At 65.3% G+C, this 22,516-nt stretch overlaps 1 protein-coding gene and 1 pseudogene across 2 annotated transcripts; both read right to left on the bottom strand.

The window, feature by feature from the left end:
- Positions 1-363: 363 nt before the first annotated feature.
- FAAP20 (FA core complex associated protein 20) lies at positions 364-5,632 on the bottom strand. 2 transcript variants are annotated; one of them, XM_004473525.5, is made up of 4 exons: positions 5,341-5,632; positions 3,174-3,315; positions 2,808-3,100; positions 364-549 (listed from the first exon to the last, which is right to left on the bottom strand). In XM_004473525.5, the coding sequence occupies exons 1-4, from the start codon at positions 5,352-5,354 to the stop codon at positions 477-479; spliced, it is 522 nt and encodes a 173-aa protein (XP_004473582.1). In that variant the 5' UTR covers positions 5,355-5,632; the 3' UTR covers positions 364-476. The 2 variants fall into 2 exon arrangements, with proteins under 2 accessions (XP_004473582.1, XP_058160600.1); XM_058304617.2 differs by lacking the exon at positions 5,341-5,632 and adding an exon at positions 3,487-3,877.
- A 13,304-nt stretch (positions 5,633-18,936) lies between these two features.
- LOC101427840 (large ribosomal subunit protein uL30-like) lies at positions 18,937-19,993 on the bottom strand (annotated as a pseudogene).
- Positions 19,994-22,516: the final 2,523 nt, after the last annotated feature.

The following is a 22,516-nucleotide window of genomic DNA, read 5'->3' as shown; positions in this document are numbered from 1 at the left end:
CCGGAGCAGGAGGTGGCACTGGGGGCTTCGGGCACATTGGCCCCCACCCGCCCGCCCGGGGCGCCCCCGCGGGCACCGGCGCTCTCCCGGTGGGTTCCTGGAAACTCCCGCTGGTCATCAGTGCGTCCTCAGCCTCTGCGAAGGCCTGGAACCGCGGGAGCCGCCGGAGGCGCGGGGCAGGTGGGCACAGCTGCACCGCAGGAGGCAGTGCCACCTGCCCACGCGGGCCTGCGCTGTGCCGCTCAGCCCTCCACGCGCCCGTGTGCCGCCCGCCCGCCCATGCCCGACGAGGGCGCTTATGATCGCGGTCAGGTCCCGTGCGCTCACACACGCGTAACAAGGAATCAAGCGCGAGTCTGAATGTCAAGACAAACGCGGCCTCGGCGTCTAGCCACCTTTAATGTCCGCGTGTCCACGCACAGGGGCCATCCCAGGGAGGGCGCACAGGCCAGCACTGGAGCCACCCTCGGCTCACGTCACCATGCCACATCGTCTGTGCTTTCGGCCAAGCACTGGGCAAGGTGGCTGTCGACGTCCAGCTGGGACAGCCTGCGGGGACAAGGGAGAACAGACAGTGGTCACCCACCCACCGGGGGGGAGGGGAGGCCCCAACTGCCCTCCCCGAGGCCCCCCCGCCCCTTCGCGCCCTGCCCCGAGGCCAGCATGGCTGGAGTGAAAACTCAGGAGACGAGCATGTGACGTCCCCAGGCCCAGGGGCAGGGGGAGGAGGGCAAGGAAAGGGTCTGGGGCAGGAGGTGGGCACAGCCCCCAGGTTCAAAGACCCCCTGGGCCCCGGCTCTCTCGACTCCAAACGGAGCTGCTTCTCTAGAAGATTCCAGGTGCCTCACGGTGGGGGCTTGTCAGGGATGCCTGCTGCCCCCCCTGGCCACATCTGGGGGCATATGATGAACGAGCCCCCCAAGGCTCCGGGACCCTGGCGTCCAGCAACTGCGTCCAGAGCCTGGGAGCAGTGGGCAGGGCAGGGCCGCCGGGCACAGGACGCCTCAGGCACACGGGCGCCCCTCCCCAGCCCCCAGGCTGCTCCCCAGCAGCCTGTGCACCCCCCCTTCCTAAACGCTGCCCTCCGGGAAGCAGGAGGGATGAGCCCACAGGCAGCTCGCTGGCGCTGCGAGGCTGGAGACGTCCTGCGGCTGCCCTGGGGATGGCGGCGGGGACCAGGGACCCCCAGGCCACGGGCCAGGGCACATCTGGGGTTGGCCACCCAGTGGACCCCAGCCCGAGGAGGGGGCGCCGGAGTGACCGTCCCCGAGCACGACGCGCTGACCCGAGTCCCGCTCCAGCCTCGGAGGCCCCAACCCCCGAAGACAGCGGCGACCTCCCACAGCCAGCAGAGCGCCCGCCGGGGAGAGGCCCTGCCGCTCCGGCCCCGCCGCCGCCTCCAACGCCCGCAGCCGTGCTGGTCGCCAAGGCCGCCGGCCGCTCACCCGCCGTGGGTGGACTGCTCTGTGCTCCTGCAGTCCCTTAGGGCCCGGCCCGTCCTCAGCGCCAGCCCCTCCCCGTGCTTCCCCACGGCTGGGGCAGGTGTGGGGTCAGGTCCAGCCATTTTTGGATGGTCCCTGGGGTGGGGAACCCGCTGGGGGCGTGCAGACCCTTCCCCAACAAAACGGCATGACGGCCTGGCTTCGCCACGTCTGCTCCCGACGGCCTCCGCGCATTTAAAGGCTCGGTGGCGGGCAGCTAAAGCGGGGCGGGGGACAGCGCCCAGCTCCCCGCGCCCCAGGCCTCGCCTTGCCAAACCCTGGGTTGTGACCCGGAGCCTCGGGCACACGAGGCAACGGGCAATGTCTGCGGGGAAACGTCGCGGCCCTTCTCACGAGCCCCTCCGCACCCGCGCCTCGACAGGTGTTGGATCCCGGAGCGTGGCCAGCGGGGCACAGGGACAGCAGACACGAGCCTGGCCCACCCGGCTGCAAGGGAGCCCCCGGGGGCTCACCTGTCAAGGGGCACCCCCATTTCTCAAAACCCCCAAGAAGAGCCAAGAGCAAGCTGCCTTCCAGATACACTGCAGCTTGACAAGGCGGTTCTGCTCTGGCACCTGCACCCTCCTGTGGCCCCCGCCGGGGCCCACCTGGCCCGTGGTGACCGCGTCCGTGCAGTGTGGGCCCCTTGGTCCCCGACGGCTGGTCTCCCCAGCCCCCCTGGCACAGGCACGTGCCCTGCAGAGCCCTCGCTCGGGTGCCCAGCTAACGGGAGAAGGTGCCGGGAGCTCTCCGGGCTGACGGGCCTGGCGTCCCCAGCGGCCACTCGGAAGCTCAAGGCAGGCCACACGGGCAGAGGTTGGAGGCGCGCAGGCCAGGCCGTCGGCTCTTCGTCGTTCCTGTCTCGGGGCGTCTTGTCATTTAAGGGGTCCACAGAGAGGCCCCGCAGAGCGTGGAGGAGCCGGTGGCCCTGTCAGGACCAGCTGGCAGCCAGGTCATCCCGCTTCAGGGACACAAGCTGCTGTCGAACTCGCGCCCTCCTTGCACCCGCCTCGAGAGGCCAGTGTGCCGGACGCGAGGCGGGGCTGGGGCGTGTGGGCGGCTCGCGGGGACTGTTCCAGCCTGGGGTGTCCCAGCGGTGCCCCGTGTCCCGAGACCCTCCTGCCGCTGACCCAGCACCCCGCTCCAGCTTCACCCCACGGCCGCAGCCGCCAGTGCTGCGCCTCCCAGCAGAAGGCTGCTCCGCTTTCTGGCCCCGAAATGTGACTTCAAGAGGCAAAGCAGGTCTGGGGGCGCCCTCTCGGCCTTTTAAAAAGGGCTGGGGTCCCCCGGGGCGGTGTCACCAAGGGGCCCTGGGGGGACACTCACGTGGGCGCGAAGGGGGCCTGGCACATGGGACAGCTCCCCAGGGCCTGCGGCCCCTCCACCGACGGCAGCTCCTCGGTCCTGGGGGCCCCGCGGGGCTCAGGCGTGGGGTGACGGTGTGGAGTCGGCAGGGAAGGCAGGGGCGGGGACTCCGGGCGCCCCCGGGAGGCGCGGAGCAGCCTGTAGGTGCGAGCCGGGCCCCTGGCTTCCCGCGGGGCGGGCGGCAAGGGCGGCCACAGGAAGGTCTGGGGTCCCACCACGAAGGCCTCGGGGGGCGCCGGGTCGGGCCGGGGCTCCTGTGAACGCGGCACTCGTCGGGACCTGCCCCCGCCCCCCGCCCCGGCCCCCTCCCCGGCCCCGTGGCCCTACCTGGCCCGGGCAGGTGGGCAGCGGCGGCAGCGGGTCCCCCACCGCGCCCAGGTCGGGGGTCGCGGCGCGCAGCAGCGCTCTCCACAGCTGCTCGGTCTCGCTCCCGCCCTCGCGGAGAAGCCAGGGGCGCTCGGAGGGGGCCCTGGGGGGGGAGGCGGAGGGACTCGGCGGGCGGCGGGACGACAGGGGGGAGGGGAGCGGGGAGACCGGGCGTGGGAGGAGGGGGGAGGGGCGCGCGGCGAGGGGGTGTCGGGGGAGGGCCGGCCGGGCGGGGGTCCCGCAGGCGCCGGGGAGGGCGCGCGCCCCGTCTCACCCGCCCCCCGGCGGCCTCGGGCGGCTCAGCCGGGGCCTGCGCGCCGCCGCCATCGCCCCGCCCCGCGCGTCCGGCGGAAGTGAGCCCCCCCCCTCGACCCCGCGCCGGCCCGCCCCCGCCGGGTCCCCAGGCCCCCGCGAGCGCCCCCGCCCGGCCTCGCCCGCCGCCGCGATCCCAGCCCCGGGGAGCCCCCCGACCCCTGTCCGGCACCGCTCAAGCCACGGGTGGCCTGTGACCCCGACGCCGTCAAAGCGGAAGGGGTCCTGATCCCCTCCTTCGGGGAAACTGAGGCTGGGGGGGCTTCCGCCTTCCTCGCCGAGGGCGGGGCCGGAGCGGGCGGAGGCCATTTTGCAGCCGAGCGGGGCCGGCCGCTGTCCCGGGAATGGCCGGCGGGGCCTGCACGGGGGACCCCTGTCCCCACCCCAGCGACAGGCCGAGACCGCTGGGGCCTCAGAGGATGGGGGGCAGCACGTGGGGTGGGACCCGGGGGGCTGAGGGGACGCCCCTCCCTGCCGGCCCGCCCATGCCTCAGTTTCCCGCAGCCCCCCTCGGGGCTTCCGGAGGCATCTCAGAGGGAAAAGAGGCCCGCGCGGCCCCGAGCAGGCGGCCCCTCCCCAAGGAGGCGGCAAGTGGGGTTCCCGCAGCCAAAAGTCGTGAGGCGACCGAGGCCCGCCGGCCAGAGGGGCTTCCGGGAACCCCGGGTTGGACCGCGGTTCCGCCACGTGGTGGCAGCAGCGACGCAGGCTCCCCCGGCCGCGCCCGGCCCTCGCGCTGGCCCTCGGCCACAGCGGCCCCCAGGCCGGGCGGCGGGGTCGAGGGCAGATGTCACTGCGGGCGCGGGGGCTCCTCGCACCGTCCCGCCCCAGGGCCAGCGGCTGTGGGCCCTCTGGGCACCCGCCACCCAGGGCCACTCCCTTTGGCCTTGCCAGGAAGGGGCCCACAGGGACTGGGTTCGGCAGGGGGACTCGTCCTGAATGGGGCGCCGCAGCCCGCGTCGCCCGCCCTCCCCTTTCCCTGCCAGGTCCCCCGGTGGGCGTGGGGGCTGGTCCCAGCAGATGAGCGGGGAGCAAAGCGGTGGCACCGCGCCGACCTGCTCCAGGAGGAAAGACCCCCGACGTCCAGCAGGGACGGGCGGTGGGCGCGCATGTGCGGCAGCTGTTCCTGCGCGGGCATCTCTCAGGGCGGGAAGCCCCGGGCGCGTCCTGGGAGCTCTCGGGGGTCTTGGGCATCTCCGCCACTAGCAGCCCCCCCCACAGAGCTCTACCCAGCTCCCCCCGCCACGGTCTCGGGGGTCCGGGCCCCAGGTGACCCCCCCAGCCCTAGGGCTGCCCTGGAGTCGCCGGGGTCTTGGCCACAAGGGCCCTGGGGCCTCCGGGCCTCTCGGCCTGGCCAGGCTGGCAGAGCTGGGCCTTGGGCAGGGGCGGGCAGCCTTCACCACCCTGAGGCCTCACTCCCCCTCGGGCACCTGCTGCCCTCCTCAGCAGCCTGGCCTCACCTCCCGGCCCAGGGGAAGGGGTGGGGGGCGGGGGGCGAGCCACAGCAGCAGGTGCCAGCATTTGTCGGGAAGGCCTGCCCCTCCCCTAATCCCGTCCGCCCGCTGGTTTCCCCGACAGCTGCCCGCCCGGGCTTGGACGGCCAGGCCAGGACCCAGACAGCAAGTCTCCCGTGGCCTCTAGAAGATGCAGGTGGGGCGCCCGCCCCCCATGCCCGCCTCCTTCCAGCTGCTCCGGCGAAAGGGCGACACGGGGGCCAGGGGGGCTTGAGAACTGAACTTTATAACTTTTCTGGAGCCTGCCGCAGTGACTGGAAGTTTAGCATGGCTGGGAAGTAACTTCTTGTTGGGAGGATACTTACTCGGCAAAAACCATTTTTTAGGACCTCAAGTCAGGTTCACAAGAGAATATTCCAGCGTTTTGAAGGGAGCACCCCGGGACGATCGTGTTAGCAGGTGGGGGTCTCGGCTCGGGCAGAAAGCACTCGGCACAGGCAGGGGTCCGGCCAAGCTTCGAGGGCCATCTCATTGTCTTCTTTTCGGTTTCATCTCAATAAAATGACACATTTGTGGGTGACAAAGCAGACACCCCATGCTCATCTCCAAAGGGCCCGTTCCGGAGCCTGCGTGCCCCTGCCGGGCAGTGGGGCAGAGCCTGCCCTTCCGGCACCTCCTGGTGCGCGGGAGCAGGGCTCCGGCTCCGGGCATCCTTGGGGCAGATTTGCGGGGTCCATGGGCCCCGTGGGCCCGACCCCAGCTGGAGCCTTCCCAGCTTGTCTGGGAGAGCCCGTCCGATGCCATCTGGCCGCCCTGCACGTTGGCACAGCACAGCCTCCCAGTCCACGCAGCACCCACGGCAGCACGCCCCTGGCACCACGTGGCACAGCAACCCCTGCCGGGCGAGGATGGCCTCGGGGAGCCGGGGGACCGTCTGCTGGAGCGCGGCCTGCAGCCACCTGTGCCAGGCTGGCACACCTGCGGTGGCCTCTGTGGGCGCATGGCGGGATCAGGCAGGCTGGCTGGAGCTGGGGGACCCTTCGGCCCAGAGTGGACGGCGCTGGACGCGGAGGGCCCTTCGCCAGCACCGCGGCCTCTCCCTGGACTCCTCCTTGGAGGCCACGCTGCCACGGGGACGGTTCCTGGTGGACCCTGGCAGTGGGCAGGCTAGCGCCCACTCCCAAAGCCCCGCTCCCGGCCTCCGAGGCCACCCCGTACCCCCCTCCTGTCGACACCCGAGGCTCTTGCCCCAGGCCCACCTCCCTGCCTGCATGGCCCGGCCCCTCTGTCCCCCTGCTCAGCCACCCCTGCCACCCTGGCCTCAGGGTCTCAGCCTGGTGGTCCCTCACCTCCAGCCCCCACTCAGTGCCGGCTCCTCCCCCTTCCCCACCTGCTCTCACGTCCCCTCTGCGGAAACGTGGAGAGCCCCTTGGCCCCCAAGCCCCGGCCCCCGCCCCCCCTCCCGTGCCCTGCTGAGCTTTCCTGTGGCCCAGGTGGGGCCTGCGGGGGCTGCTCGCCCCCCTCGAGGGGTGTAGTGGTCGCCCTGCCCCTTCCTACACCCCAGAGCCCCCGAGGGAGCCCTGTGCGGCGGTGCCCCCCACCAGCTCCTGGGAGGGGGCAGTGGGGCCTGCATAGCCCGGGGGTCCCGGCCGAGACCTGTGCAGTGGGCAGCCTTTCCGGGCTCCAGGAGAAGTGGCTTTCAGATCCTGCGCCTGGCGAGGCACAGCCCGCGCCGAGGGACCCAGCCCTCCCTGCCCGGCGTCCGCGTCGTGCCCGAGCAGCCTGGCCGCCGAGCAGGGCCCAGCGGGGGTCGTGAGGGCCCGTGGGTGCAGGGCGTGGCCGTCAGGGCCTGCCGTTGGCCTCTGAGCCTTCCAGGAGCCCCGGGCCCTCCACCCTGCGGGGTCACGGCCCGACGGCGCTGGGCAGCTGGTGGCTTGGCCAGGGAGCTGCCCGTCCAGGGGCACTCTGAGGAGGGCACTGCGCGTGGCGTCTGTCCTGCCGCCGCCCAGCAGCCCACCCCAGGCCGGGGAGGCCCGGCAGTCCCTGGCCTCACCACCCGGCCTCCTGCCGCGTCCAGGGCCCCTGAGCTCCTCCAGCCGCTGAGCCGGGGCCCCCGCCCCGGGCCTCGGGCCGCCACCTCCGCGACTGTGCAGAGGACAGGCCCAGGGCCGCGGGGGGGGGCAGCGGGGACCCGGCCCCAGGGGCTGCCCCGGCCCATCCGGAGCAGCGGGGCGCTGGGCGGGGAGGGCAGGGAGGAAACCCAGAGTGCAGAGGGGGCGCGGGAGGCCGAGTCCCTAGGGCAGCACCCCCCCCCCCCCCCCGCTGAGGGCAGGCCCTCTCATCACTGCTGACCTGCCTCCTGGCCCGGCTCCCTGTGGATGCAATGGAGCTGGGCTCCTCCCGGGGCCTCCAGGCCAGCGGGCAGCACAGCCCCACCCAGGCGTCCTGCTCTGGTCAGCGTGGCGGGGAGGGCCCTGCTGGCCCGGCCCAGGGCTGCCCGGCGCCCCAAGGCCCACCGAGGGCTCAGACGGGCAGGCCCCCTGACCCCAGAGGCTCAGACCCGCTTCCTATGCCTGGCACCCCCAGCCCCTGCAGGCTGCCCAGCTGACACCCAGCACCCCCACGGCAGCGGGCAGGGGCCCCGGGGGGCTGCCCATGGCCCACTGACCCCGCAGTTGGCAAGAGTGGCCACGGCACTACAGGTGCCATGTGTGGATGGTGCTCCCGGCGTGTCCTGCCAGCCTCGTGAGCGGGTGACTGGTCCTGGCCTGGGGTCTGCGGCCCTGGCTCGTCTGGAAAGGAATCACACAAATAAAGGCTGCCTTCGCCTCTCGGCCACCTCCTTTGAAGAACATCCCTGCTGGACCGCCCTGGGGACCGCCCTGGGGACGGCTAGTTCCCTCAAAGAGCAGCGTCTCTTCTTGCATAGGGAGCAGGGCTGGGCGGGCACCGGACGGGGGCCGGGTGGGGGCCGGGAAGAGGCCTGTGGCCATGTGGGCAGAACTCGGAGGACGCAGTGGAAACTGAATGGCCGGGGCTTCAGCTGTGCCCTGCGGTCACCGGGACCCCTGTGGACTCCCCCCATCCCAGCCTCGAGTGCCCAGGAGCAGGGGTGCACGGCAGCAGGGCTGGGGTGGGCTGCCCGGGCCCTCCCCGCTGCCCCGGGAACAGGGTGACGGGCCTGCGCTAAGCTGGCCAAGGTCGCAGTGGGCGGCAGGGGCCGGTGGACACAGTGGGGGGCGCCAGCCCCTGCCCCGGCAGGCTCCCCCGCCGCCTCTCCAGCTGCACCCCTCCGCTGCCGAGGGCCCTTCCTCTCCCCACTCCCCTCCCTGGCCACCTTGGTCCAGGGCCTCCCCGGCTGGACCGGGGGCACCTCCCGCCACCCCCCAGGCCCCTGCAAGCTCGAGCGGGGACAGGCCCGCGCTCCCCCTCCAGCTGGGAGCACCAGAAGAGCTTCCAGCCCGGTGGACACAGCGGGTCTCGGCCTCCTGTGCCATGTCGGGAGAGGGACGCCGGGGAGGCCGGGCATGGTGTGTCGGGCCCCGTGGCCGCTGCAGCCGCCTCGGCACGTCCTCGGGGCCAGTGGTCGGGGCTACTGCCCCCGCCTCGGGCTTCGAAGTCCAGCGTGCGCTTTGTGCCTGACGCTCGGCTCGCGCCGGCGAGGGGCCACACGCTGGACAGGGCAGCTCTGGAGGATGGAAAGGAGGGGCAGGGGCAGGCACGTCCAAGCACACGGGGTGGGGGAGTTCCGGGAGCCTCGGCCCCGCTGTCCCTAGAGGCCCTGAGAGTGCACAGGTGACGCTGGGAAGGCGCGGGAACCCCGGGGCCCCCTAGTGCAGGCGCCGGCCTTCCGAGCCCACCCGCCCGAGTGCGCCCCGTGGGAGGGGGGGAGCACCCCAGCCTGGCTCAGCCAGGGCCTGAGCGCCAACACCCCCTGGGACGGGGACCCCAGCCAGTCAGGTGCCCAGGAGTCACCCCCGGAAGGGAGCACCCTCCCCCGTCCATCTGGTTTACCGCGTGTGCTGGGGGGGGTCTCCAGGCAGGGGCTTCCCAGGCCCGTGAGCCCCATTTCCTTGAGTAATGAAGTGTGACGGGGGGCTGAGGAGGGGGCCACACCTGCCGGCCTGGGGCAGGCTGGGGGACGCGCTTCCGGTCGGGGCCTGGCCGCGCTCCTGCTGCTCGGGGAGGAAGTCCACAGTGGACAGTTTGGCCGGGGCGCGGCCGGTCAGGGCAGGGACGGGTGGCTCCGGCGGCCCCGGGCCCCCAGTGGCGTGGCCCGCCCGGGAGAGCGCAGACCCGGCGCCTGAGCGCAAACCTGGCTCCACCGCGCTTGCGAGCAGGGCCTCTTCCCCGGGAAGACGCACCCTCGTGCGAGACCAACTGTTCTGGAAACTTAGGTTTGCTCCATTTGAAAACAGAAGTTGACGGCGCGGGGCGGGGCCTGCGCGGTGTGGCGCTGGGCGGCTGCGCCTGTCGTTGGCGCCGCAGGAGCCCCCTTGTTCGTCGAGGGCGCAGGTCTTCGGGGCCGTGGTCCCTGGACCCCTGGAGCAGGGGGAGCGGGGCACTAGAAGGTCCTCTCCTCTGTGGGCGAGAGGAGGGGGTCGGAGCCCTGCGAACCCGCTGCCTCTGCGCCCACCTGGCGCCCATGCTTCTGCTCATGCCCGCAGGCCCTCCCCGCGCCCGGCAGGCTCTGGGGGTGCCTGGAGAGAAGCCGCCGCTCCAGGCGTGGCCGTGCCCCCAGGAGCGCGAGGGCGCGGGCCGGGCGGCGCGGGGAGCTCAGGCCTCGGCCCCGGGCGCGCTGGACGGCAGTGGCTGGCGGCACGACCCTTGGGGCTGCCCCCGAGCCACGGGCAGCGCTGTCTGTCCACGCCGCGAGGCGCGCTCTGCCGGGAGCCGGGGCCCACAGCTCTGGCTGACCCGGGGTGGCCGCTTCCCGAGCAGCGGCGCCTGCCCGGGCCCTGGCCAGCGAGGACCGCGGCGCCGCCCGCCAGCCCCGCCCCCGGAGGCCCACCTCCCGCCGCCGCCTCTCGACTTTGCCCTCCCCCCGCCCCTCCTGGCAGGCGCGTCCCAGTCCCAGCTTGTTGTTCGCTCCCCTGCAGTTGTCAGGCAGCCCTTCCAAGTTAAACATTACTCACGGCGGCGGGGCCTGCCGGCGGCGCAGCGGGGCCGTGGGCGCGGCGCGGGGTGGCCGACGGCGCACGTCGGGGCTGCGGGCGCAAGGACCCTCCGCGGGCAGCTGCGGGGTGGGCTCTGGGGCGGTGGGCCGGGCAACCGCGCCCCCGGGCCTCGCGCCCCCTCCGAAGTCGCCGGCGCGCTGTTGACTCAGCCCCAGCGCAGTGGTCGGAGCAGGGGGGGCTGCGGGTCTTGGGCAGGCGTGGAGGGTCGCCGGGGGCTCCGTGGGCCCCCCGTCCCCATGGTGGCCCCCCTTCCTGTGCCAGGCGGGGCAGGCCCAGGAACAAAATGTTCAAAAAAGCAGCCTCGGCCGTGGCCAATCGAGTCATCTTATCTGGAAGCGGGCTGTGGGTGCCTCCAGCTCCCGCTCTCGGAGGGGACCCCCGCCACCCTGCCCGTGGCTGCTCGGCGTCAGGCTGTGGCGAGGCCTCGGAATGGGGGGCCGGGGACCCCTCCTCGAAACAGACCCGTGGGCCCAGATCCTGCTGGACCTCTCCTCCAGCCGCCTGGGAGCTCTGTCCAAGGACCAAGGGTCCCCGCAGCAGCCCGTGCGCCCGTGCTCTTCTGAGGAGCAGGCACCCGCCCCACAGGCCGCAGCCGGTTCTGGGGGGCCCGTCCACTTCCCCGGTGCAGGCAGGGCCTCTTGGACGGCAGGCACCCGACCTTCTGGGGGGCCGGTGGATTCCACACACCCCCACATGGGGTCCCTCCCAGGAGGCACCTGCTGCCCCTCGGGGCCTCAGCATCCCCCCAAAGCCCGACGGAGGACGGTAGAGGGGCTCGAGGCCCAGCCGTGCTGCCTGCGTGCCCCGGCGGGGGACGGCCCCCCTCTTCCCAGGCCCCCCAGGCGGGTCCGTCCCTGACAGCGCCCCGGGACCCCCGGCCCCCTGGCCCCCGCCTCCCAGGCGAGCTCATTGGAGTCGAGTCGAGTGGACGCTTGTTGCCCGCCCTGGAACCACGCCCACTCGGGGGAGGCAAGCCGCCTGCGCCGGGCGCCCGGGTACTCCCAGGGCCGGCGCCCGAGACCGCCCAGCTCTTGGCCCCCTCAGGACGCGGCCCCTTCCCCGCGCTTCGCTCTTGGACGGAGCTTGGGGATGGGGCCTCCTGAGAGTCCCCTTGAGGCCCCTCCCAGCCCTGTTCACCTTGCTGGCGAGGGGTGCATCTGTGCGGGCCCCGGGCCGCCCCCCACCCACCCAGATCAGTCACTGTCGATGCGCACGGCACTTCGGCCTGGAACCGGGCATCGGGCAGGGGTGCGGGCCTCGTGGCTTCTCAGGACGCTGTGCCAGGAGCGGGCACGCTGGCCAGCCCAGGCGGCAGCACCTAGGCCTCCCCTCTCCCAGGTGGACGCTGCCCACCTGCTTCCCCCACCCACCCGCTCTGGCCCTGTTTGTCCCGGCCCCATCAGGGGTCCAGGCGAGCCAGGGTGGGTGGGGCTGCGCCAGCCCACAGGAGGGCAGCACCGTGGCCAGGAGGTCCTGAGCCCCCCGCCCAGGGGAAGGGAGAGCCCACAACCCCCCGGGCCCCAGCTGCCCCCGTGCCCTCCACGGCCTCTTCTCCCTGGGGAGGGGGGCTTCTCAGCCAGGCCCCAGCAGCCGGCAAGGCCTGGCGCCGGCCCTCCTGCTTGCGGCCGCGGGGCCTGCTTTGCTGCGCAGTTCCCCGGGGCGCGCAGTGGGGTCGGAGTGGAGGGGCCGCTCCTGGGCGCATTCCCTGGGCTGGCGCCCTCTGCCACGGGTGCCACGGGTGCGGCCAAGGAGCCACCCTGGGGGCGGGGGGCGGGCGGGGGCCCTGCGCCCGGGAGAGGCCGCAGGGCACAGGGGGGCCTGGCGGGGCCGAGAACCCTGGGGTCTCCGGCACGGAGGGGGCTGGGGGGGAGTGGCAGGGGCGTCCAGCCGCCCTGGGCTGGCAGCAGCACCCGAGGCCGGGCCGCAGGAAGAGGGCGGTGACGTCATCGCCGCCTGGAATCTGCTGTTTGGAGGCGTCGCCATGGAGACCGGAAGGCTCTGGGTGGGTAAAAATAGCAAACCGAAGAGGGTGTAAGTTCCAAGAATCCAAGTCTCTGAAAAGAAAGGAAGACATGTTCCCGGCCCGCGGCTGGCGCCCCAGCCTGGGGTCCGGGGAGGGGGCCCACGGTGCCCGCGAGCTCCCGGGGGACCCTGGCAGCCCCCGAGCGAGCACGCTGGCCGCGGCGTCCACACACGGGACCCGGCTTGGGGCCGCCAGCACCTCTGGGCTGAGGGCGTCGAGCCCCCCGGGGACTGCGCTTTCCTGGCCCCGCTTTGGGGGCTGGGCAGGGGGGTCCCCGGAAGCACTCAGTGAACGTCCCTTTGCCCCGTGGCCCACCTGGCGCCCCAGGCCGGGCCGTCCCAGCGTCTCCCCATGGTGTCCCCGGACCCCCTCAGCCGCAGCCCCGGAAGTGGGACAGGGGTCTGAGGGCCCGGCGACTCTGCTCCAACCGCCCGAGTCCTCGGGGAGCCCCCCGCCCCGGCCTCCACGGGAGCAGCGGGGTGGGGGCTGCCAGTGGGGTCTGTCATGCCCCCGAGAGCCAGCCGGGGCCATCCTGGGCCTGTGGGGCGTTTCCACACCCTCAAGGGGAGGGGGCGAGGCCTGCGGCCCACCCAGGAGCCGGGACGGGCCCAGAGATCCCAAGACCCCACCCCGGGAGGAGCAGACAGGTCCCGGGGACAGTGAGCGTCCCCCCAGCTGCGACCGTGGCCAGGCCCCGTGGGGAGCTTCTCCTCCCCCGTCTCCCGAGGCCAGGGGCGGGGTGCTGGGGGGGCGCCCCCCCCACCTCCCCGTGCGTGGAGGTGGGAGGCCCTCGCGGGAGAGGGAAACGGAGCCCCCGCCCGGGCCGGCCCCGGGAAAGGGCTCCAGGCCTTATGTAACGCATGAGCTCACGCGCAGGCCGGCCAGGAGCGCCGTGCGGCTGCCGCGGGAGCCGGGCCAGGCGGGGCACAGCCGACCGGCGCGGGCCTGGCCGGCCGGGGCTCAACAGGCAGCGGTTGTGCCGGAGGTGCCCACGGCGCTGCCACACGGCCGACGGCCCGAGGGGCTAGGACGACCCCCCCGCCCCAGTCCTGGCCCCCGGGCCTGCGCATGGCCCCCCGTCCCGGGCTTGCCCTCTGCGAGAACCGGCCCCGTCTTCTGGAGAGGGGGACCGGGTGTGGGAACGGGTGGAGGACGCGGGGGTGGGGAGGGGAGCCAGGGCTGGATGGGCTCCTCCAGGAGAGGGGCGGGGGGGGGGGCGCAGTGAGCGCGGGGGGCCGGGGGGGCCGACCTGCTCTCAGAAAGTGCAGCTGGGGGGCAGGGAGGGGGCACCCAGCAAGCAGGGAGCATCCAGGGAACAGGGAGGGGGAGGGGGCACCCAACACTCAGGGAGCAGCGGGGGAGGGGGGGGGGGTGGCGGGGAGGCTAGGGAAGGGGAGGGGCGCCCATTAAGCAGGGAGCAGCCCGGGGCAGGGAGGGGGCACCCAGCACGGGCGGGGGGAGGGGAGCAGCGGGGCCTCCAGAACGGCCCCTGCCCCGCACCTGCCCGGCAGTGTGCACCTGTGGTGCCTTGGCCCCACCTGGGCTCCCATGTGGGGGCGTAGGAGCCCCCCAGCCTGAGGGTGAGCTAAGGCGGGCGTGGGAGGCTCTGCAGGCGCCTGCTGAGGGCTGGGCCTGGGGGAGAACAGGGCCGCCGCCCACCGCCACCCACGGCCCCCCACGGTCCCCCGGGGGCTCAGCCCAAGCCCCGGGGGTGGACAGCGGAGGGCCGTGCAGCCCACCGCCCACCCGAGCTCCCTCGGGGCCTCTGGCCGGGGCCGCAGTGCTCGGGGCGCAGGGACGCGGCGGCCGCCCTTGATCGGCGGGGCGGGCTGGAGCCGCCAGGCGGGCCGCGGCGCGGGGCGCATACCAGGACGGCACAGGACGCTTCAGGGAGCAGCTCAGGCGGGCGGCCCCTCTCCACGGCCCAGGACCCAGCTCCTCCAGGGGGCCCGCATGGGAGGGAGGTGTCCAGGCCCCAGGGGTGGGGCAGGCCGAGCGGCCGGCTGCGGGGGCAGCAGGACGGCCCCCTGCCCGGGCCCTGGGCAGTGGCTCGGCCACGGGGGTGACCGCCCAGGCTGGCCAGGCAGGGGGCCGTGGGGCGGGCAGCCGGTGCCCCGCATGGCTCAGAAAGGGGCGCCGCGTCTCCTGTCCCCCACTCCTGGCGGGGGCAGGCCTGGGGGGTTGCTGTGCTCGTGGGAGACGGCAGGAGTTGGCGGCCCAGGGTCAGGGGAGGGGGTCAGCCTTGTCTGGGCAGCCCTGCCGCAGCGTGCCTGCCTCGCCTTCTGGGTCCCGGGGTGAAAGGGCCGGGCCTGGCGGGGTCCGGGGGGTCCTGGCGGAGCAGAGCCCCTGGGAGGGCCCAGCTGCGTGCTGGAGGCGCCCCTGCACCCTGCCCCGGCACCGCGGGGAACGGCGACAAAACCTACAGCCACGTCTTTGGAAAACTAGAAAATGTAGATCAGCACAAAGGAAAAATCAGAAATATCTGTCGTTTCTCTGCCCGGCAAAACCACTTTCCAGCTTTCTGCTGTGTGACCCGGGAGCTGTGAAATTCCAAGGGCGCTGCCGCGACGGTCGGGACCCCCGGCCGGCAGTCTCCATGCGCGTTCCGTCTCAAACGTTCGGGGGTTTCCATTTCAATTTCTTCTTTAGTTGATGATTTATTGAAAGTGTGTTTCTTTCATTGTCCCAAACTGAGGTTCATTTTGGTTGGGAATGTGAGTTGGTTTTTCTTTGTTATTTATTTTTGGTTTATAGTTCTGGCTTATTGGTTTATTGTAATTCTTACCAAAGAAAATGCTGATACATAGATAAAAGGAACACAGAGAACCCAGGTAGGCCAGTTCCCATGACCTGTGGGGCCCGCCCCTCCCGCCAGCCCCTGGTCCAGTGCGCCAGCCTCTAGGTCCTTGGCGTCTGGCATCTGCGCGGGGCTCAGGGATCTGCACCTGCCACGCTCTCGGTCCACCAGGTTTAGATGCTGTCGGCTCTCACCCAGCAGCCCCCGCCCACCTGCCCTCCTTGCTCTTTCTTCTTCTCAGATGAGCTGTTTCATAATTTTTGGTTGTCGTGGTTGACACCACGATGAATACAAAACCTGTTCCCTCCCTGCCGAGCCTAGCGGCGAACACCGCGCAGGGGTTCTGTTTTTCCCGGGGTTACTGTCGGCCTTGCTTTATCTTCTGGTTTGCTGAGTTTTCTCTGTGTCTGTGCGCAGTCCCCCGCCCCTCCCAGCAGGCTCGAGGGACAGCTGTGCACCCAAAGGCCCCCTCTAAGCCCGGGACTCCGTGCTTTCCTGGCACCCTCCCTGCTCTCGGGTAGGCAGGTTGTGCCACCTCCTCCCTGACGGGGCAGCCCCTTCTTGCTCCTGCTGGCGTGACAGCCCCGGTCCAGCGTCCACCTCAGAAAGTCCTCCGTGGACAGAGGCCAGCACCTGGCCTCTCACCAGCTGCTCAGTCCCCATGGCACGCGTCCCCACTTCCCCTCCTGCCCTGTGGGCTCTCTCCCTGGTGCGTTTTTACAAACGTTTCAGTGGCGTAGGCATTTCGTCCAGGGTGTGTTCGTGCACATGCTCGGACGGAGCTCTTGGCATTGCTTGACATTGAGGCAGGTGCCCTTGGAACCCTGCCCGCGACCCTTCAACAGCCTCAGGCTGGCGCTGCGCTGAGGGGCAGAATGGAGAATCCATGCCTCCTCCCGTACAGTTTTCAAAATAAATGTATTTTGAAACAATCTTACAGAAAATCTATAAGAACACAGGAACCTTTTCCCCGAAGCCTCTGAACGTCGGTTGCCGAAACGAAGCTCCGTCCACTGCACCAAAGAAGGACGTTCTCTCCTGCAACCTAAGCCACAGTCAAAGTCAGCGTCGTGGCTGAGCATGTCCCCAAAGCTGGGTTCAAGCCTAAGCCCTGATTCTGTCAATGGGATCTTCTTGGGAAACAGGGTCTTTGACGTTGTGATGAGCTAAAATGAGGCCAAACTGGAGTAGAGTGGGCTTAGATCCCATGTCATGGTGTCCTTCTCAGAAGGGAGAAGGGACACAGAGTTGGAGGCGGGTGATGGCCACACAAGAGCAGAGACAAGAAAGGGCACGTGGAGACGGCAAGAGAGACCCCTGCAAGCCGCAGAGCTCCCGGAGCCGGGGTGGGAGAGGGACGGAGCAGCCTTTGGAGGGAGCACGGCCCTGCAGTGTCTTGGCTGTGGGCTTCGGGTTTCCAGAACCGGGAGACAGTGAAGGTGTGTTGTATGAAGCCACCGGTTTGCAGGACTTTGCCCCAACAGCCCTGGGAGACAGATAGTTGTGAAAAGACGTGGCTGTGGAGAACTGCTGTCCAGTCCTCAGACTCCCCTCCAGGTCTTTCCAGTTGTGCCACTGACGTCTTTTAGAGCAGAAACCCAGTTCTGGACCATAAGTCACACTGACCTGACCTGACCTGACCTCTCATCTCCTTCAGTCCGGAACGTTCCGCAGTCCTTCCCTAGCTTTCGTGATCCTGACACCTGTGGCTATTACAGGCAGGTCATTCTGCAGAATGTTCCTTATTTGGGTTTTTCTGCAGGGTCATCATGGTTAGACAGGTGCAGGTTATGCATCTTCAGCAGGAAAATCACAGAAGGGACACCGTGTTTCTCATTTCCTCCTGTCAGGGGACACAGGATTACTTTTTTTTTTTAAAGATTCGTTTTTTATTTATTTCTCTCTCCTTCCCTGCTCACCCCCCCCACCAGTTGTCTGCTCTCTGTGTCCATTCCTTGTGTGTTCTTCTGTGTCCACTTGTATTCTTGTCAGCAGCACTGGGAACCTGTCTCTTTGTTGCGTCATCTTGCTGTGTCAGCTCTCCGTGTGTGCAGGGCCCCTCCTGGGAAGGCTGCACTTTTTTCACATGGGGCCGCTGTCCTTACGGGGCTCACCCCCTATGCGGGGACACCCCTGCGTGGCAGGGCACTCCTTGTGTGCATCAGCACTGCACATGGGCCAGCTCCACATGGGTCAGGAGGCCCTGGGTTTGAACCCTGGACCTCCCATGTGGTAGGCTGACGTCCTATCCGTTGAGCCAAATCTGCTTCCCAGGATTACTTTTTTTTTTTTTTTTTTTTTTTTTAAAGATTTATTTTTATTTATTTTAATTCCCCTCCCCTCCCCCGGTTGTCTGTTTTCTGTGTCTTTTTGCTGCGTCTTGTTTCTTTGTCCGCTTCTGTTGTCGTCAGCGGCACGGGAAGTGTGGGCGGCGCCATTCCTTGGCAGGCTGCTCCCTCCTTCGCGCTGGGCGGCTCTCCTTATGGGTGCACTCCTTGCGCGTGGGGCTCCCCTACGCGGGGGACACCCCTGTGTGGCACGGCACTCCTTGCACGCATCAGCACTGCGCATGGGCCAGCTCCACGCGGGTCAAGGAGGCCCGGGGCTTGAACCGCGGGCCTCCCATGTGGTAGACGGACGCCCTAACCACTGGGCCAAAGTCCGTTTCCCCCAGGATTACTTTTTAAAGCAGTTTTATTAAGACATATTCACACACCACACAGTCCATCCAAAGTGTACAATCAGTGGCTGTCAAGATAATCGTGGAGTTGTGCATTCATCAGCACAACCGCTTTAGGACGTTTTCATTGCTCCAAAAAGAAAAACCCCTTGCACCTCACACCCCCTAGTATTGACGTGTAACGTTGGGATGGAAGCTCTGTTATAACTGACGAAAGAGTATTAAAATATGACTAGCGAGGGTCCATAGTTTGCATTAGGTGTATTTTTCCCATACTCCACCCTATTATCAACAGCTGGTGACGGTGACGTCCATTTGTTCTGGTTCATGGAAGAACATTCTTCTCTTTGTACTATTAACCACATCCTCGTCCACCACAGCGTCCCCATGCTATAGAATCCCCCGTTAGACCCTCGCACTTTCCTAGGGCCACAGGATCCTGCATTAGCCAACGTTACGGGTTGATGGTTCGAGTTTGGATACCCCGTCCTGGAGGTGACCTGATATGAAATAGGGCCCTCGAGGATGGGACTGGGGATACGAGGCCAAACTGTGGGGGGGGGCTCTGGTCCCCGGGGGCCGGTGTCTTAGTCCGGGTTCTCAAGGGAAAGAGAATCGATAGAGATATCTGTAAACAGCGTGAGATTTTATAAGATTCTCTCACGTGACTGTGGGGACGCACTAGTCCAAATCCCGCAGGCAGGCTGCAAACCAGGGGCTCCGATGGAGGTCCTCGCTGAGTTCCCAGGAGACGCTGGCTGTCCGAAGTCGAGCTGGAGAATTCTCTCTGAATGCTGCAGTCACTTCCCCTCCTAAGGCGTTCAACTGATTGGATAAGTCATCTCCCACTGCTGACGGTGATCTCCTCGGGTGATGCCGATGTGACCAGCCCTCTGGGCCATCAACTCCCTGATGATTAAAGTCCATGGAACGTCCAGCGCTCGCTTGACCAGACACCTGTGCACCATCGTCTGGCTGACCCGACACATTAGCCTGACCATCACAAGGGGTGGCCTTGAAGGGGAGGGCCGTGTGGGAAGCCTGGCGAGCTGAGGACGCCCCTCAAGCTTTCGGGGGCCCTGAGCTGTGAGGCAACAGGCTGGTATTTTTTAAGCCACCAGTTGGTGTGACTTTGTTGGCGCAGCCCCTGGAGATGGCCACACCCAGCCACCGACCACGGTCCCCTTGCCCGCTTGGTTAAGGTAGTAGACAGATACTATAAAGCTCTGCAAGTAGCCTGTTGCTCATGCAGCTGTCAATGTCTTCATGTATTTTACCCGCCTGGACTCGTGGCATGATTATAATCCATCACTTTCGTTGTCATCTCCAGCCTGGCTGGTGAGTGTCCCTTTGAGACAGCTTCTGCATCCATTTTTGTTTTTAATTTTTACTGTGGTAACATATATACAACATGAAGTTCCCCCATTTAACCACTTCCAAGTACACAGTTCAGTGGCTTTTGTTACGTTCACAATGTTGGGCTACCAGTACCACCACCATTACCAAACCTTTTCTATCAAAAAGAAACTCTAAAGCATTAACTCCCCATTCCCTTCTGTGTCCTTTTGACAAGTCTCCACTATGCTTTTTTAAAAATTAATTATTTTCCCCCAATTTGAAAGCACTTTATTAACTGAGCAGATTACAAAAATAACCTTAGTTCTTCCTTCTCATCAGCCTATTGAGCTGGTCTTCCTTGATGCCAGCATCTCCCCCTTCTACAGAACGGGTTGTCTTTTCCTTCATTCCACCTCTGGGAGAAAATAGTTTGAAGGGCCACAGGAAGTTGTTTGCTTCTCTGAAGCATTTCCCAACAGCGCAGAGCTCGAGAATCAGATCCTCCGCGCAGGCAATGAGTTATCTGTCAAGGTAATCCACTTCCTGCTGCTTTTGCCAGGGCCATGCTTACAGATCAGTTCGTTGACCGGCCACCAGCAAGGTACGCGGTCTATGGTTCCCAGTTCACTGCGGCCTTGCTGAGCCTAAGAAAGGCGCCGTTGAAGATCTGCCGAAGGCGAAGAAGCTGCAACGTTTTGGGGCCTCTGGGCTGGCGCTGTTGACACCTGTGATCCTGATGACAAATGCCACTTGAGGTTCCGCAGGCGCGTGGAAGCGCCAGCTTTCCTTGCCACGCTAGCCATTTGAGTCTCAGGCCTGCACACCTGCCTGTGTTCCTTGCGACGGTACTTAGCGTTTTCACAGACAAGCGTCCTCCTTGCCTTCTGAAGCATCTTTCAGGCAAACTTCTTTTTCAAGCCCTTGTTCTTTAGCTCGGCAAGACGCCTTTGCTTTGCCTTAAGGGTTTCTGCCACAGCAGGAACCTTCTTCTCTTCGAAACCCTCTGTGGTTCCAGCTGGAAAAGAGTTAATTTATTTATTTTTAATTGTGGTAAAATATACATAGCATAAAAATCCTTTTACCCGTTTTCCGTGGACACTTCCTTGGCAGTGACTACATCGACCTGCTGTGTAGCTCTCACCACTCTCTATCTCAGCTTCTTCTCATCACGCCGAACCAAACTCATGCTCATTCGGCAATCAACCCCTACCCCCGTCCTGCCACCCATGGCCGTGGTCCTGCTTTCTGTCCCTGTGAATTTGCTTATTCTAAATATTTTATAGAGAAATCATACCATAGTTGTCCTTGGTGTCTGGCTTTCTTCACTTGCCACGATGTCACCAAGGCCCATCCACACTAGAGCACGTACCAGCGCCTCGCTTCCTTATGGCTGAGTAATGCTCCGTTGTGTGGTATACCACAGTTTGTTGACCTGGTCATCTGTTGCTGGACACTTGGGTTGCTTCCACCTTTTAGTGGCTGCGAAAAATGCCGCGATGAACACTAGCGTACAAATATCTGTCCGAGTCCTTGCTTCCAAGTCTTTGGGGTATACGCCAGGAGTGGAATTACAAGGTGATATGGGAGCTCCACACTTCATTTTCTGAGGAACCGCCAAACTATTCTCCACAGTGGCTGCACCACTTTTCATTCCACCCAGCACTGTGTGAGGGTTCTTATCTCTCCACATTCTTACTAGCACTTGTTTTTTTCAGTTCTGTTAATACTAGTTGTGGCAGTTTGAGATTATTTAATGAATTCCAAAAAAGAGAAAGATTATATTTTTAACTCATCTATTCCTATGTGAGTGATACCCCTTGGTGACATTAAATTCGGCTGAGGACCCTTTGATTGGATTACTCGGTAAGATTGATTTAGCGCTTTTGGTTGGACGTCAGTGAGGCGTGACTCAGGGTGAGTCTCTGCCCTCTTGCTGGGTCTGATAAAAACAGAGACTCAGAGAGACAGTGGCAGAGGGGAAATGGGAGCTGCCCAGTTTGATCCTGCCCTGTGTGAGAGAGAGACAAGACTCCAGTTTTACCTACGGCTGAGCTGCTGGGAGAGAAGCCCCTACGAGGCTCGGAGAGAGAGAGAGGAGGCCAGGTAAGAGACACACCCCGTGCCAGGTCGGCCTACCACTGCAGAAAGGAGAGAACGTGGCAGAGATCCGCAGCCATCCTGCTTTGCCATGTGGCAGCCAACTTTGATGAGAAAGCCTCTCTCATGGTGCCCTGAGCTGGACTTCTCACGGCCTTGAAACGTTAAGCTTTCACCCTAGATAAATCCCTTTTATAAAAGCCAGCCCGTTTCTGGGACTTTGCATCAGGAACCCTTTGGCAAACTACAGCAAGAGCCACCCTAGTGGGCATAAAGTGGTATCGATCGAGAGTCTCCATCTCGCTAATGGCTAATGATGTTGAGCGTCGTTTCATATGCTTCCTGGCCATTTGAACATCATCTTTGGAGAAATGTCTATTTACACCCCTTGGCTCATTTTTAATTGGGTGGTTTGTCTTTTTGTTGTTGAGCTGTAGGAGTTCCTTTTATATTCTGGACAGGAAACTCTTATCAGATATATGGTTTCCAAGTATTTTTTTCCCATTCCAGAAGTTGTCTTTTCAATTTCTTCCTAATGTCCTCAGACAAACAAAAGGTTTAAATTTCGATGAGGTCCCTCCCATTTATCTTTTTTTCTTTTGTTGCATGTGCTTTTGATGTAAAATGAAAAACCCACTGCCTGCTACAAGATCCTGAAGATATTTCCCTTTGATTTCTTGTAAGATTTCTTTTTTTTTTTTTTTAAGGAGGTCCTGGGGATTACACCCAGGATCTCGTACATGGGAAGCAGGTGCTGAATCACTTGAGCTACATTTGCTCCCCTCTTGTTAGACTTTTATGGTATTAACTCTCCTTTTTCGGTCTTCAATTCATTTTGAATTATTGTGTGTATATGGCAAGAGGTAAGGGTCCACATTCATTCTTTTGCATGTGGATTTCCAGTTGGCCAGGACTATTTGTTGAGGAGTCTATTCTTTCCCCATTGGCACCCAGGTTGAAAATCAACTGGCCATAGATGTGTAGATTTAACTCTGGACTTTCAATTCTATTCCATTGGTCTATATGTCTTTCCTCATGCCAGGACCACACTGTTTTAATTCATGTAGCTCCATAGTAAGTTTTGAAATCAGGAAGGGTGAGTCTTCCAGTTTCGTTTTGTTTTTGTTTTTTAGATCGTTTTGGCCATTTGAGGCCCCTTGCAATTCTACATGAATCTAATGATCAGCTTTTCCATTTCTGGAAAAAAAGTGGGGGCAGGGCTGCTAGAATTTTGATAGAGACTGCTTTAGCAGAACCGACATCTTAACAATATTGAATCTTCCAACCTAAAGGTCTTTTAAAATTTATTTCAGAAATGTTTTGTAGTTTTCTGTATGCTAGGCTTTCACCTCCTTTGTCAAAGTTATTTCTAGGTAATTTATTCTTTTAGATGCTGTTGTAAATGGAATTATTTTCAGATTGTGCATTA

Source organism: Dasypus novemcinctus, chromosome 9 (assembly GCF_030445035.2).
Source record: "Dasypus novemcinctus isolate mDasNov1 chromosome 9, mDasNov1.1.hap2, whole genome shotgun sequence".
Classification (NCBI taxonomy): domain Eukaryota; kingdom Metazoa; phylum Chordata; class Mammalia; order Cingulata; family Dasypodidae; genus Dasypus; species Dasypus novemcinctus.
The sequence above is the reverse complement of the archived record's forward strand: the minus strand, read 5'-3'. Positions and strand labels throughout refer to the sequence as shown.